The sequence below is a fragment of the Macaca thibetana genome, chromosome 1 (assembly GCF_024542745.1).
Source record: "Macaca thibetana thibetana isolate TM-01 chromosome 1, ASM2454274v1, whole genome shotgun sequence".
Classification (NCBI taxonomy): Eukaryota; Metazoa; Chordata; class Mammalia; order Primates; family Cercopithecidae; genus Macaca; species Macaca thibetana.
In genome coordinates, this window is record NC_065578.1 from 35,482,347 (window position 1) to 35,496,211 (window position 13,865).

Below are 13,865 nucleotides of genomic sequence, written 5' to 3' on the forward strand. Positions count from 1 at the left end.
ACTGTCTCAAAAAAAAAAGGAAATGAGGGTGTAGATATTGACAAGGCTGACTCTATGGGTCTTTTTTCTTTTTTGAGACGGATTCTCCCTCTGTTGCCCAAGCTGGAGTGCAGTGGTGCGATCCTGGCTCACTGCAACCTCCGCCTCCTGGGTTCAAGTAATTCTCCTGCCTCAGCCTCCTGAGTAGCTGGGACTACAGGTGCTTGCCACCATGCCTGGCTCATTTTTATATTTTTAGTAGAGATGGGGTTTTACCATGTTGGCCAGGCTGGTCTCGAACTCCTGACCTCAGGTGATCTGCCCCATCCTCCCAATATGCTGGGATTACAGGCGTGAGCCACTGTGCCCAGCCGACTCTATGGGTCTTAGAAGCAACTGGAGGAGGATCAGGGAAGGGGAATCAAAGGTGACATTCTGGTTCTGAGTCAAGTGAGTGGGAGAATGGTGGTGGTGCCCTCAAAAGAAATGAGAAAGTCAGGGTAGCCCCTGAACTGTGGAGATTAGTTTAGCTACAGACATCAAGTTGTAGACACTGGTGGGCATCCTGGTGGGAAGCTCCAGCAAGGTGCTGGAGATGTGAGTCTGGAGGGCAGGGGTGGGGCCAGGGTAGAGCAGAGGTTAGACTCAGGAGTCACAGGCAGAGGAGCTGGTAGACAAAGGGTGAGGAAGGAGATGCCTAATTAGCAGGAGGTGGCTAGAGACAGGAGGAAGGTTTGGAGACAGGTGGAGGGAGAGGAAGGAGTAAAAGGCATTGAGATGGGAGAGGGAAGGGAAGGGAAGCCCAGGATGGTACAGAGCCATGAAAGACCTGGAAGGGTGAGAGTTCCATGGAGTAGGGACAGCCTCCTGACAGTGTCAGATGCTGGAGAGGTCAAGGAGGATAAAACTCAAGAAAAGGTTTTGCAGTTGAGATCAGGCTGGTGACTTGAGAGCATATTTCCTCTGGAGAATTAACAGAAGAAACAATATTTCAAAGAAGCTCACAAGATAATCAGAAAATGGCAGCCTCACTGCCTTCCTTGGTCCATTTAAAAACTGCTGAGATGCATTATCAACATCTTTATCATTAGAGGGGCAAACCCTGAGGACATCACTAACTGGGCAAAATCTCCACCCTTGTCTGCCCTGATGACTACCAGCGTTGTTTCCCTGGTACAGCAGCTCCTGAGTTTTCCCAGGGCTGCCCATTGACTTACTCGGATGTGCAGGTCTTGGAAGAAGATGAGGAGCGTCTGCCGGATCAGCTGGAACTCCCCTGCAGAGAGACCACCATATATCTGCCAAAGGCAAGCAGAAAGCAGCTCTTCACTTTCAAAGAGGGATGAGTAGTACGCATAGGCAGGGCAGGTGGGTGCTCAGGGATGGGAGCCACATAGGTAAGGAGAGGACTGGGCTGCTGGGCAGGAAGGGCAGCGGGGAGACCAGCAGTGCTCCCTCTCCACGGTGACAAAGCCTGTTACCCCACACCTGAGCAGCGGTATGCTTCCTCTCTCCCATTCTCCTGGAGAGGCCGGAGAGGCTGTTCCCCAAGATTTAGCAGAACATCCACTACGAACTCCCTTTCAGAAAAGTGAGGAGAAAATGGCTATGCTCTGTATGATTGCTTTTCCAATTGTGAAGGCATCAGTAAGAGGACTTAAGATGATGATCCCTATTATATTACCAAAATGGACACAGAGAGCTTTTCAGAATGTTCTGGGAGAGTGGCAGGCTTTGCCATTCCTCATTCTGTTCTCTCTGTCATATAATCTACCTGTTCTTAACAGAGGGATGAGAAAAAGTACTAGGGCTGAGAGGTGAGACACTGATGGCGCTCTTACTTCTGTCAGCTGCCGGAAAGTCTCGTCCACTTGCTGCAGGATGGTTGGAGAGTCTTGGATGAATCCCTTGATGGTATCTAAATGATTGAAAGTGACCAGCAGCACATCCTTGGGTCGGGGACACAGCAATACTTGATATTTGAAAGCCATGGTCATCAGGTCATAGAGCTGCCAACCCACACACAAGCAAAAGAAATGGGATCATATCAAAATCAGGTGTGAGAATCTCCAAACAGTGATTCAGTCAAGCATTTACTGAAAACCAGCTCTGGGCTTGCCATACAGCTCGGGTGACCGTCTCACTTATCACTCAAACCAAGACACTTCTGAAAGTCAAAGCGGGTGCTTTTAATAATTAAGCCAGGACAACATGAGTAAGCCAGCACATTCCTGGGCAAACCAGGATTTCTGGTCACTGGATGTGTATTGTTAATGGGATACATAAGAAATAATATTGGCAGCTGTGGAGTCCCAAAGTGAGCACTGGACCTGGAGAAAGAAAATGCAAATTTAAGTACTCCTTTCTTCCTAACTTATTGTATAACCTTGGCCAAGTTTCTTAACTTCTTTGGACCTGAGTTTTCTCATCTGTAAAAAAATACTCTCTAATTTTCCAATGTTGCAGAGGTGCTGAGAGCAATAAATGAGGCAATATGTGTGCAAGTGGCAAGTATAGAGTTCTACAGCTTTCTTTTATTTTTTTATTTTTTTATTTTTTGAGACGGAGTCTCGCTCTGTCGCCCAGGCTGGAGTGCAGTGACCGGATCTCAGCTCACTGCAAGCTCCGCCTCCTGGGTTTACGCCATTCTCCTGCCTCAGCCTCCCGAGTAGCTGGGACTACAGGCGCCTGCCACCTCAACCGGCTAGTTTTTTGTATTTTTTTTGGTAGAGACGGGGTTTCACCGTGTTAGCCAGGATGGTCTCGATCTCCTGACCTCGTGATCTGCCTGTCTTGGCCTCCCAAAGTGCTGGGATTACAGGCTTGAGCCACCGCACCCGGCCAAGTTCTACAGCTTTCTAAGAATCATTTTAAATGATGAACTATGTGGATATCAACAAGCCATCTCCACATAGGTGTGGTATGAGCATACACGAAAGATCAGAAGGGAGGAACAGTGAGTACCAAAGTGGTGAAGACAGGCTTCGTGGCACAAGTGGCCTTATATAGCCCTCGAGGCAGCTGCAGGATTACAACTGGCTGAGGGCAGAGGAAAGGCATTTCAGTTGAGGGAAACAGTACATGTGAGGGCCTGGAGGCAGCAATGAGTATGTTATTTTTCCGGGAGAAAGAGGAGAATGGCCGGAGGATAGTTTGTGTTGGGGATGGCAGGTAATAAAGTTGGGTAAGTATGGCAAATAAAGATGGCAACCATAGAAACTGGGGACTGCAGGAATGGGGAGGGAGGGAGGGAGGAAGGTCGAGGGTTGAAAAACTAACTATTGGGTACTATGCTGACTACCTGACTGATGGGCTCAGCTGGACCCCAGACCTCAGGATCATGCAATATGCCCACGTAACAAACCTGTGCATGGACCTCCTGAATATAAAATAAAAGCTGAATTATTTAAAACAGAATCAAGTTTTTGGGGAGATACACAATATAATTTAGACTGGCTGTAGTAGAAGTTAGGGGGTTAAAGTTTGCTGAGCTGACATGATCAAAGTGGTGACTGAACGAGATCTGGCAACGATGAGTTGTGAGAGACGGGAGAGACTAGTTAGGGGGAGTAGCTAGCACCTGGTTCCTAAAAGGATTACAATAAATATCTATTGATTGCATGAATGGAAGAAATGTTGTTGGAGTAATCCAGACTTAAGGCCTGGAAAAAAGATAGTGGGAACAGAGAAGTCAGGGAAAGGAAGACCATGTGCTGTTTAGAAGGAAAAGCTGTCAGTAGGTGGTGACTGCCTAGATTTGAGGGATGATGATCAGGGTGGTCCAGAAGGACTGCAGCCTTTTCAGCCTAGTGTGGGTGGGGAGGGATGATGCTATTGATGGAGGAAAGGACATCTGGGGGATGTGGAAGTGGAGGAGCCAAGAGAGAAGATGGACAGTTAACTTAAGGACATGTCTGGGCAGGATTGAAACTATAAACAACTACCATCTGAGTGTCGTGCCAAGCACGTGTATATATATTACCTCATTTGATCCCATTTATTCTTCACAAGAACTCTACGAGGTAGGTATTAGCCCAGTTTAAAAATGAAGAAACTTGCCTAATTTCACATTGCTGGTAAGTGCAGAATGATATTTGACCTCAAGACTATCAGATTCTAAGGCACTTGCCAGGACCCTGCTACACAATCCCATTTCTCCTACATGCAGTCAAACATTTCCACTTAGAAGGTGGCATACAACCAGAATAGCTGGCCAGGAGCGGTGGCTCATGCCTGTCATTCCAGCACTTTGGGAGGCCGAGGCAGGTGGATCACCTGAGGTCAGGAGTTTGAGTCCAGCCTGGCCAACATGGTGAAACCCCATCTCTACTAAAAATACAAAAATTAGCCAGGCGTGGTAGTGTGTGCCTATAATCCCAGCTACTAGGGAGGCTGAGGCAAGAGAATTGCTTGAACCTGGGAGGCAAAGGTTGTAGCAAGCCGAGTTGGTGCCACTGCACTCTAGCCTGGGTGACAGAGTGAGATTCTGTCTCAAAATAAATAAATAAATAAAAATAAAACAACCCCCAGAAAACAGGAATAGCCTGGTGTGTGTGCATGGGGGTTGGGAAAGTATAATACTGGAGATACATATTTGAGACTCTGCCATCATGATCAAACATTAAGTGCTCGTATATAGGAAACCATGCTAGAAATAAAGGATAAAAACAGGTGCAAGAGGAAGGAATGACAGTTCAGAGTAATTCAGTAAATTGGGTCTCACAGCTAGTAACTGGTAGAGCTAAGGCTTAAACTCAGGGTTTTTGATTCTAAGTTCTGTGTCCTTCCTCTATGGACATTTAAACTTCCTCTTCTTTTCTTTTTTTTATTTTTGACATAGGCGTCTCACTCTGTTACCCAGGCTGGAGTACAGTGGCATGAACACAGTTCACTGAAGCCTCAACCTCCCCTGCTCAAGCTATCCTCCCGTCTCAGCCTCCTGAGCCGCTGGGACTACAGCTGTGTGCCACTGTGCCCAGCTAGTTCTTCCAACTTTTAGTAGAGATGAGGTCTCACTAGGGTTTTTACTAATATGTTAGAAAATATTAGAGATGGTTTTTTGCTATGTTGCCCAGGCTGGTCTTGAACTCCTAGGTTCAAGTGATTCTTCCACCTGTGCCTCTCAAAGTGCTGGGATTACAGGTGTGAGCTACTGTGCTCAGTCTCTAAACTTTTTTAAAGGCAGAGAGAGAAAAGCAAGCAGAACTGAAAAGATAATTAATATTTATTGAACAGCTATATGCCAGGCCTAGGTATGTTCTCATTTAATCCTCCCAATAACTGATGAAGTAGCATTTATTTTCCCCATTTTACAGATGAGAAAATGGAGGCTCAGAGTTAAAGTAACTTTTTTTTTTTTTTTAGACAGAGTTTCGCTCTTTTTGCCCAGGCTGGAGTGCAATGGCGCGATCTCAGCTCACTGCAACATCCGCCTCCCAGGTTCAAGCAATTCTCCTGCCTCAGCCTCCCAAGTAGCTGGGATTACAGGCGTGTGCTGCCTGGCCCGGCTAATTTTTTGCATTTTTAGTAGAGACGGGGTTTCACCATGTTGGCCAGGATGGTCTCGATCTCTTGACCTCGTGATCTTCCCGCCTCGGCCTCCCAAAATGCTGGGATTACAGGCGTGAGCAGTGGCTGGCCGAATTAAAGTGTGCCTGGCCGAATTCAAGTAACTTTCCAAAGGTAAATGGCAAGAGGTAAGAGGGCACAGTTAAAGGCAGTCTGTCTCCCTGAGTCTTCTAAGTACCAGTAATAAGTGAGTGCTGGCCGGGCGCGGTGGCTCACGCCTGTAATCCCAGCACTTTGGGAGGCCGAGACGGGCGGATCACGAGGTCAGGAGATCGAGACCATCCTGGCTAACACGGTGAAACCCCGTCTCTACTAAAAAAATACAAAAAACTAGCTGGGCGAGGTGGCGGGCGCCTGTAGTCCCAGCTACTCGGGAGGCTGAGGCAGGAGAATGGCGTGAACCCGGGAGGCGGAGCTTGCAGTGAGCTGAGATCCGGCCACCGCACTCCAGCCTGGGTGACAGAGCGAGACTCCGTCTCAAAAAAAAAAAAAAAAAAAAAAAAAAAAAAAAAAGTGAGTGCTGACTCTGCAAATCTAACTTCCACCATCAGTCACCATGATTTTTAAAATTTTTCTTTCTCTCTCTCTATTTTTTTAGAGACAGGGTCTTGCTATGTTGTCAAGGCTGGTCTTGAACTCCTGGGCTGAAGCGATCCTCCTGCCTTGGCCTCCCAAAGTGCTGGGATTACAGGCATATGCCATTGCACCGACCTTTAAAAATTTTTTTGTAGAGATCTGGTCTTGCTAGGTTGTCCAAGCTGGTGTTAAACTGCTGGCCTCAATCCCGAAGCACTGATATTAGAGCCACAAGACACTGTGCCTGGTAGTTCTTTCGCATGATGGAGGAAGTTGTAAAGGAATTATAATTATATTTTACATTAACTAAAGACCAAACTTTAAAGATTTCATTAGTTTCCCCCTAACATCCTATTTCTGTTCTGAAAAACCATCCAGGACACCACATTCCATTCCACTGTCCTGTGTCCTTGGGCTCCTCTCGGCTGTGAATTTCTCTGACTCTCCTTGATTTTGGTGACCTTGACAGTTTTGAGTACTGGTCATGTATTTTCTAAGCATGACCCACAAACAGTATTCGTGTGATGTTTTTCTTATGGTTAGCCTGGGGTTTGGAGTTTCAGGGAGGAAGACCACAGAGGTGAAGTGCCATTTTCATCACATCACGGCAGGGTACATACTGGCAACGTGACTCATCACTGTGGACGTTGCCTTGACCATCTGGTTGGGGTAGTTTATCAAGTTTTTCTACTGTAAAGCTAATTATTTCATCCCTCCTTTCCATACTGGACTCTTTGAAGTGCAGCCCCCACCTAAGGAGGGGGAGTTACACTCTCCCTCCCTGAGGACAGAGTATCTACATAAATCATTTGGAATTTTTCTAAACAGACTTGTCTGTCCTCTGCCATTTATTCATGTGGAATTATTATTATTATTATTCAGAGGTAGATATATTCTTGAAGGAATTATTATTTAAAAAATCACAGCATTCCAATACTTTGTTTCCCAAAGAAATAGGTATGTTCACATTATGAGTAAAGACTGCTTTTGAACTTGCTCTAAAAAATATCTGGTTTCTACAATGCAGAGCTGAGATTTGTGAAGAATGAGGCAGAATTAAAGTTTTAGGGTTGAGTGCTTTTTAAAAATTTTTTATTTAATTTATTTATTTATTTTTGAGATGAAGTCCTACTCTGTCGCCCAGGCTAGAGTGCAGCAGTGTGATCTCGTCTCACTGTAACCTCCGCCTCCTGAGTTCAAGTGATTCTCCTGCCTCAGCCTCCTGAGTAGCTGGGATTACAGGCGCGTGCCACCACACCCAGCTAATTTTTGTATTTTTAGTAGAGATGGGTTTTCACCATGTTGGCCAGACTGGTCTCAAACTCTTGACATCAAGTGATCCGCCTGTTTTGGCCTCTCAAAGTGCTAGGATTACAGGTGTGAGCCACCACGCCCAGTCAGGGTTGAGTGCTTTTACTGTGTTAAGGCATGTATTCCTGGGGTTCATAAATATGGGCATGAAAGCCAGCACTCTTGTCTGGGTGCAGTGGCTCACACCTGTAATCCTACCACTTTGGGAGACTGAGGCAGGAGGATTGCTTGAGCCTGGGAGTTCGAGACCAGCCTTGGCAACAAAGTGAGACCCCATCTCTACAAAAATTTAAAAATTAGCCAGTGTGGCTGGGCCGGGAGGCGGAGGTTGTGGTGAGCCGAGATCGTGCCATTGTACTCCAGTCTGGGCAACAAGAGTGAAACTCCATCTCCAAAAAAAAAAAAAAAAATTAGCCAGTGTGTGTGATGGCATGTGCCTGTAGTCCCAGCTACTTGGGAGTCTGAGGCAGGAGAATTGCCTGAGCCTGGGAAATCAAGGCCACAGTGAGCTATGATTGTGCCACTGCACTCCAGCCTGGACAACAGAGTGAGACCCTGTCTCAAAAACAAAACAAAACAAATCAAACAAATAAAACCCAGCACTCTCTTTGGGCAGGTGGAACGACATAAACAACAGAGGGGTTGTTGTGGATGATTTCTGAGGTCTTTCCCACTCTGAAACTCAACAACTACTAGTATTTACACATGCCTGTTTCTTGCAAGGAACCACTGCATACATCATCTCACGTGACCCCAGTCTATGATCATCCACAAAAGGTACAAAAAATGCAATCAAGATGACAAAGGCAGCTGTCTGCTCACCTTATCCATGCTGGCCTGGTTCAGTTTCATAATGGAGGCATGAGCCAGGCGCTCATAGACCGTCCTCAGGGCCTTCTTGGAGTAGAGCTCTTGAGGCTTGAATAATTCCTCCATAAACTTTCTATTGAACATGGTGGAGATGATGTCATTCAGAACTGCAGAGACAAGAGAGAACACAGCTGAGCAAAGTACTGAAGCAAGCCTATCCCAAACTGCTCTTTGTGTATGAGTACAGGAGCCGAGCACGTACAGTACAGATTGGGGATGCTGTGTGCTTGGTGAGATCAGCTCCCTGAGGGGACCACACAGGTGTCCCGGTAGAAAGCAGGGCTCTGAGAGTGCTTTATGACACCATTTCAGGGCAGACATAAATGACGACGAGGCACCAATGTGTTGTGCTTCAGAGATTATAAACTCCTTATGTAAATATTATCTCACTTGATGATAAGAAGAATATTTCTTTCTTTAAAAAAGATTACTGGCTGGGTGTGGTGGCTCACGCCTATAATCCCAGAGCTTTGGGAGGCCAAGGCTGGAGGATCACTTGAGGCCAGGAGTTTGAGACCAGCCTGGGCAACACAGTTAGGCCCTGCCTCTACAAAAAATTGAAAGCAATTAGCTGGGTGTGGTGGCAGGCCTGGAAGCTGAAGCAGGAGGATCGCTTGAGCCCAGGAATTCAATACTGCAGTGAGCTCTGATTGTGCCACTGTACTCCAACCTAGGCCACATAAGGAGAGCCTGTCTAAAAAATAAAAATAAAAATAAATCTGATTTTTAAAAGCAAATCTAAACATTTTTACTTAAAATTAAATATTATAAAAATGGGGCCAACCATGGTAATTGACTCTGAATAACATCTGATGCAAACAGATAAGTCTGCCCACTGGTTAGAGGTGAAAACACTTGCAGTGTTGCTGTAAGACATGTACTTTGAATAGCACCATTTTTGAATGCCTTAATTTCCACATTTGATCCATAATCTTGATACTACAGTGTAGTGCTATATCTCACACTGCTGTTCAAATGGAAAATTTCCCTCTGGTGAGAAAGAAGTGTACAAACCAAAGTGTCTATAGTTTTAGGTCTTCATTCATCTAGATATTTTGCACTACTGAATGAAACATCACTAGTTAAGGGCCAGGAAAACCCTCAGGTATGAGAAATAGGAACAGATATGGTTGAACAAGATTATCCTTAATTAAACCAGTTATCCTGGCCTAAATGTGAGCATATGTGGATACCGAGAACATACACTTATAGAAATTCAAATTTGAAAGAAAACTGGGTTACTTAAAATAATTATACAAAATCACTTATTAAACATGAGCAGTTATTATTGAAATATGGAAATTCCTCCTTCTTTTGTTGAACACAAAGGACACTCCAGATGATTGCCTGTGGCCATATCTCTTTAGAGCAGAGGCAAGGGAGAGCAGTGAAATTATTATTTTAGGTACTCTCTACCTGTAAGTAATTGACAGAAGTACGCTGAGGGCTCAGGCCAGCATTTTAAAGCATTTCAACACATTTTATGGGGGAAGGGGGAGCTGAGGGCTGGTTGTACTTAAATGGAAGAGCTACAGAGAGAGGGGAGAGGGGATACATTCCCAACACACACCCCCCCAGTGACACAAATGAACTGACTGTGGCTCCATACAGAAATGCTAAACTCACACTTGACCTTTAGATTTTACTCTAGACTTGATCCTGTTACTCAGTGAGGGAGAACCAAATCGATTACCAACACAGGGTGTCCCTGACATCTGACAATTTCTTTTTTTTTTTTTTTTTTTGAGACGGAGTCTTGCTCTGTAGCCCGGACTGGAGTGCAGTGGCCGGATCTCAGCTCACTGCAAGCTCCGCCTCCCGGGTTTACGCCATTCTCCTGCCTCAGCCTCCGGAGTAGCTGGGACTACAGGCGCCCGCCACCTCGCCCGGCTAGTTTTTTGTATTTTTAGTAGAGACGGGGTTTCACCGTGTTAGCCAGGATGGTCTCGATCTCCTGACCTCGTGATCCGCCCGTCTCGGCCTCCCAAAGTGCTGGGATTACAGGCTTGAGCCACCGCGCCCGGCCGCGCCCGGCCGACATCTGACAATTTCAAACCATCCCAGCTTGCCCTTAATGTGCCCTAACGTTTCCCCAGCGTGGACAGCTCGGAGAGACATAGAACTCTGTCAGGTTTGCCTCATGCCCGACCACTTCCCTTGGACTGAAACAAGAAAGAACCTGCAATAAACTGGGTTTTCTAACCTTTTTCTTACCATAGCCTACATAAAATGCAGCATTTGCAAGGAAACAGGCACAACTGAAAAGCTATATGTAAGTCCTCAAAACAGAGAATATGAAGAATTTTCCACAGACTTATGTAAGCCAGGGAGGAGGAGTGCCGAAGAAGAATTCAAGTTAAAGCATCACATCAACTCTGGCTAGGTTAATGCTTACAAAGAGCTACTATTCACCTAGGTGCTGAGTCATTTCTCTGGGGTCTTTGAGCCCTTATTAGGAGCTCCGAAAAGAGCTTAGACCCAGATAAATCAGTTCTGGACGAAAGAATACTCCAAGGTGATTGTTAGCTACTCGGGCAAAGTGAAAAGCAAATTGAAGTCTTTCCCTGTGGGAAGTGAAGTGCTCTGGAGCACCATGGCTCCTGGTGCAAGAGCATGCAGACAGTTCAACTGCTGGGAAGAGCAGACAATTCAACTGCTGGGTTCTGTCCTTGTGGGCAGAACAGTGAGTACAAATGCCCCCAAAGAGGAAATGGCAGTTTAATGGTTGGGCCAGGACACCTAGGGCTCCCTCTTCTCATTTCATTCTTTGGAAATAAGATAGAGGCACACGTTAACGTGTTTTTGTCTTACAATTTGCTTCACCCAGCCCTTGGTTGAGGCAGACCTATTAGGTACCAGACACTGAAATAAACACCACAGGCACAAAGAGGAAGGAGATGTTATCCTGGCCCTAGAGAAGCAGCACATCATCTTTAAGTTACACCTGAGGAGTAGTTTTTTAAAAAAAATTAATGTATTTTTTATTTTTTTTCCTTCATCCTAACATCCCCGAATAAATAGTTTTAATCAGACCCACCCATCAGTCTAAGTGTTGGTTTTTGGCATGCAAATGAGTTCTGCATACTTTTCACGAGGCTGGAATATACTAGGAGCCAAATTTCTTTCTTTTTTTTTTTTTTTTGTTGAGACAGAGTCTCGCTTTGTCGCCCAGACTGGAGTGCAGTGGCCGGATCTCAGCTCACTGCAAGCTCCGCCTCCCGGGTTCACGCCATTCTCCTGCCTCAGCCTCCCGAGTAGCTGGGACTACAGGTGCCCGCCACCGCGCCCGGCTAGTTTTTGTATTTTTTAGTAGAGACGGGGTTTCACCGTGTTAGCCAGGATGGTCTCGATCTCCTGACCTCGTGATCCGCCCGTCTCGGCCTCCCAAAGTGCTGGGATTACAGGCTTGAGCCACCGCGCCCGGCCTAGGAGCCAAATTTCATCAGGAAGAGGCTAAGGCAGGGGAGGGAAGGGATCTTTCACAGGAGCTTCAGAAAATTGGTAAATGGGTTCTCCACATAGCAAGGTTCGTCTTGGGTTCGGATTATGAAGCCAGTTTCTGTTCATTATTTTTGAACACTTATGTTAAAATAAATTTCAATGATTCAATTATGTATATGAAAAGCTCTCAAAATCCACACTTCATATCTGAAATTCTGCCATGCATCAAGGGAAGGATGGGTCAAAAATTGCTCAAGGAGAAGTGTCAAAGGATGGTTGTGAAATATAATAAAAGTGTATCAAGCACTTCAATTGGGCTTTTTTTTTGAGCCTGGTCTGATGAAGTAATTATCTTGATGAAAGCAATCAAGTTTTTACCAATTACCTCTGCTCTAAATTGACTTGTTTATGGGAATATGAAATTTGGAGCCAAGAATTTAGAGAGAGGCTAGGAAACCCCTCCCGAATAGTTACCATGTTTGAATCCTTTCTATGTCCCAGGCACTGGGCTTAGAACTTTATATGCACTATCTCATTTAAACTCCAAGACAACTCTGAATTATTATCCTCATTCCTTTTTTTTTTCCCCTGCCAGACCACTTATCGTTTTATATTATCCTCATTCTATTAAAGAGGGAAACTGAATTGGAGAGTTTAAAGTGCAAGGCCACACAGCTGGTGATGGAGCTGAAATTAAAATGAGGTCTGTTTGATCTAATGCCTGTGCTTTTAAATATTATTATTATTATTATTTTTGAAGTGGAGTCTCACTCTGTCGCCCAGGCTGGAGTGCAGTGGCATGATCTCGGCTCACTGCAACTTCTGCCTCCCAGGTTCAAGTGATTCTCCTGCCTCAGCCTCCCAAGTAGCTGGGATTATAAGCGCCCGCCACCACGCCCGGCTAATTTTTGTGTTTTTAGTAGAGACGGGGTTTCATCATGTTGGCCAGGCTGGTCTCAAACTCCTGACCTCAAGTGATCCTCCTGCCTCGGATTCCCAAAGTGCTGGGAATCACTTTGGGAATGAGTCACTCACCTGGCCTGTTAAATATATATGTTATCTTCTCAGCATACTTGGTGTGGTGAGAGCATTTAAAATATTGAGGAGGATGGCTGATGATAGGTACACACCACACCCAAATGTCAAATGACAGAAGGTACCTGAGATATTTAAAGGCTGAGAAAGTCTAAGGCTTTATTCTGAGGAGTTGACAACTTTTTCAGGTTTGCTGCTTATAGTAGGTAAGAGGAAACTGAAGCTTTTGCATGATGAGGCCACACTGCATGCATGATGTCATGCCTTCTGCCCACAGTCCTGGCAGCCATGCAGTTACATGCTTCAATTTTTCTTGGTTGGTCTGTGAGCTTAGGAGAATGGCTCAGGGAGGGTCACTCATGTTGAAGCACAATTCTTTGGTTGCATGACACTTTAACAAAGTTGTTTTAAGGACTATCAAATAGGATGACATACCCAAAAGTATAGCTATTGCCCCAGCTGTCCCTGCAAAGTTTGGAACTGAGAAAAGGAGACAGATCCCTCAGGTACAGTATGGCTTTTTGGTCAGAGTTTGCTTAGTTTCCATCTTACGTGCTGTATTTATTCCTCTTAAGTAAAAGATTCAAATGTATAACCAATATCTCAGCTAAAGACAAACTCATGCCTATTTTCTTACTTTGATTTTGAAATGTTTCAAGCGGTCCCACTTTAAGCCCTGCTGATAAAGGCCTGAGTGAACCTGTGGATGCACACTGAACACATGCAGCCCAGAGATAGCATACCTCGTTTTCTGTCCACCTCTGTCCATTCATCTACATGAAGCATACAAAAAGAAAACACCAGTTCATGAAGCAAGAACATTATTTTCGAGGAGGTTTTAAACATACCAATTCCAATGATCTTATCTATGAAACTTTACTTTTCATGTTGGCATTTAATGTCTACTGTGAACATACTGCCTTCTATTTGAAACCTTTAAAAGGATGATGGATAACAACACATTTCAAAAAAGCCCAAGAAAGGCTATGTCTTATGGAGAGTGGCCTAAGAAGAGAGTAAACGGAGGAGGATTAGTTATCCTGTGGTTCATCTTGAAAGGCCTAAGAAGCCCCGCTCTCTAATGC

General features: G+C 45.2%; 1 protein-coding gene across 3 annotated transcripts in view; it reads right to left on the reverse strand.

Moving 5' to 3' along the window:
- The window catches only part of OSCP1 (organic solute carrier partner 1), a 32,747-nt gene that overhangs the window by 12,826 nt on the left and 6,056 nt on the right, over nt 1–13,865 (reverse strand). For 2 of the 3 annotated variants that reach the window (XM_050799925.1, XM_050799936.1), the window contains 3 exons: nt 8,257–8,411; nt 1,821–1,988; nt 1,197–1,277 (listed from right to left, as the gene is read on the reverse strand). In XM_050799925.1, coding sequence (XP_050655882.1) covers nt 1,197–1,277; nt 1,821–1,988; nt 8,257–8,411 — 404 coding nt within the window. Of the gene's footprint in view, nt 1–1,196; nt 1,278–1,820; nt 1,989–8,256; nt 8,412–13,523; nt 13,554–13,865 lie in introns of all 3 variants that reach the window. The other variant, XM_050799919.1, reaches the window with a different exon arrangement.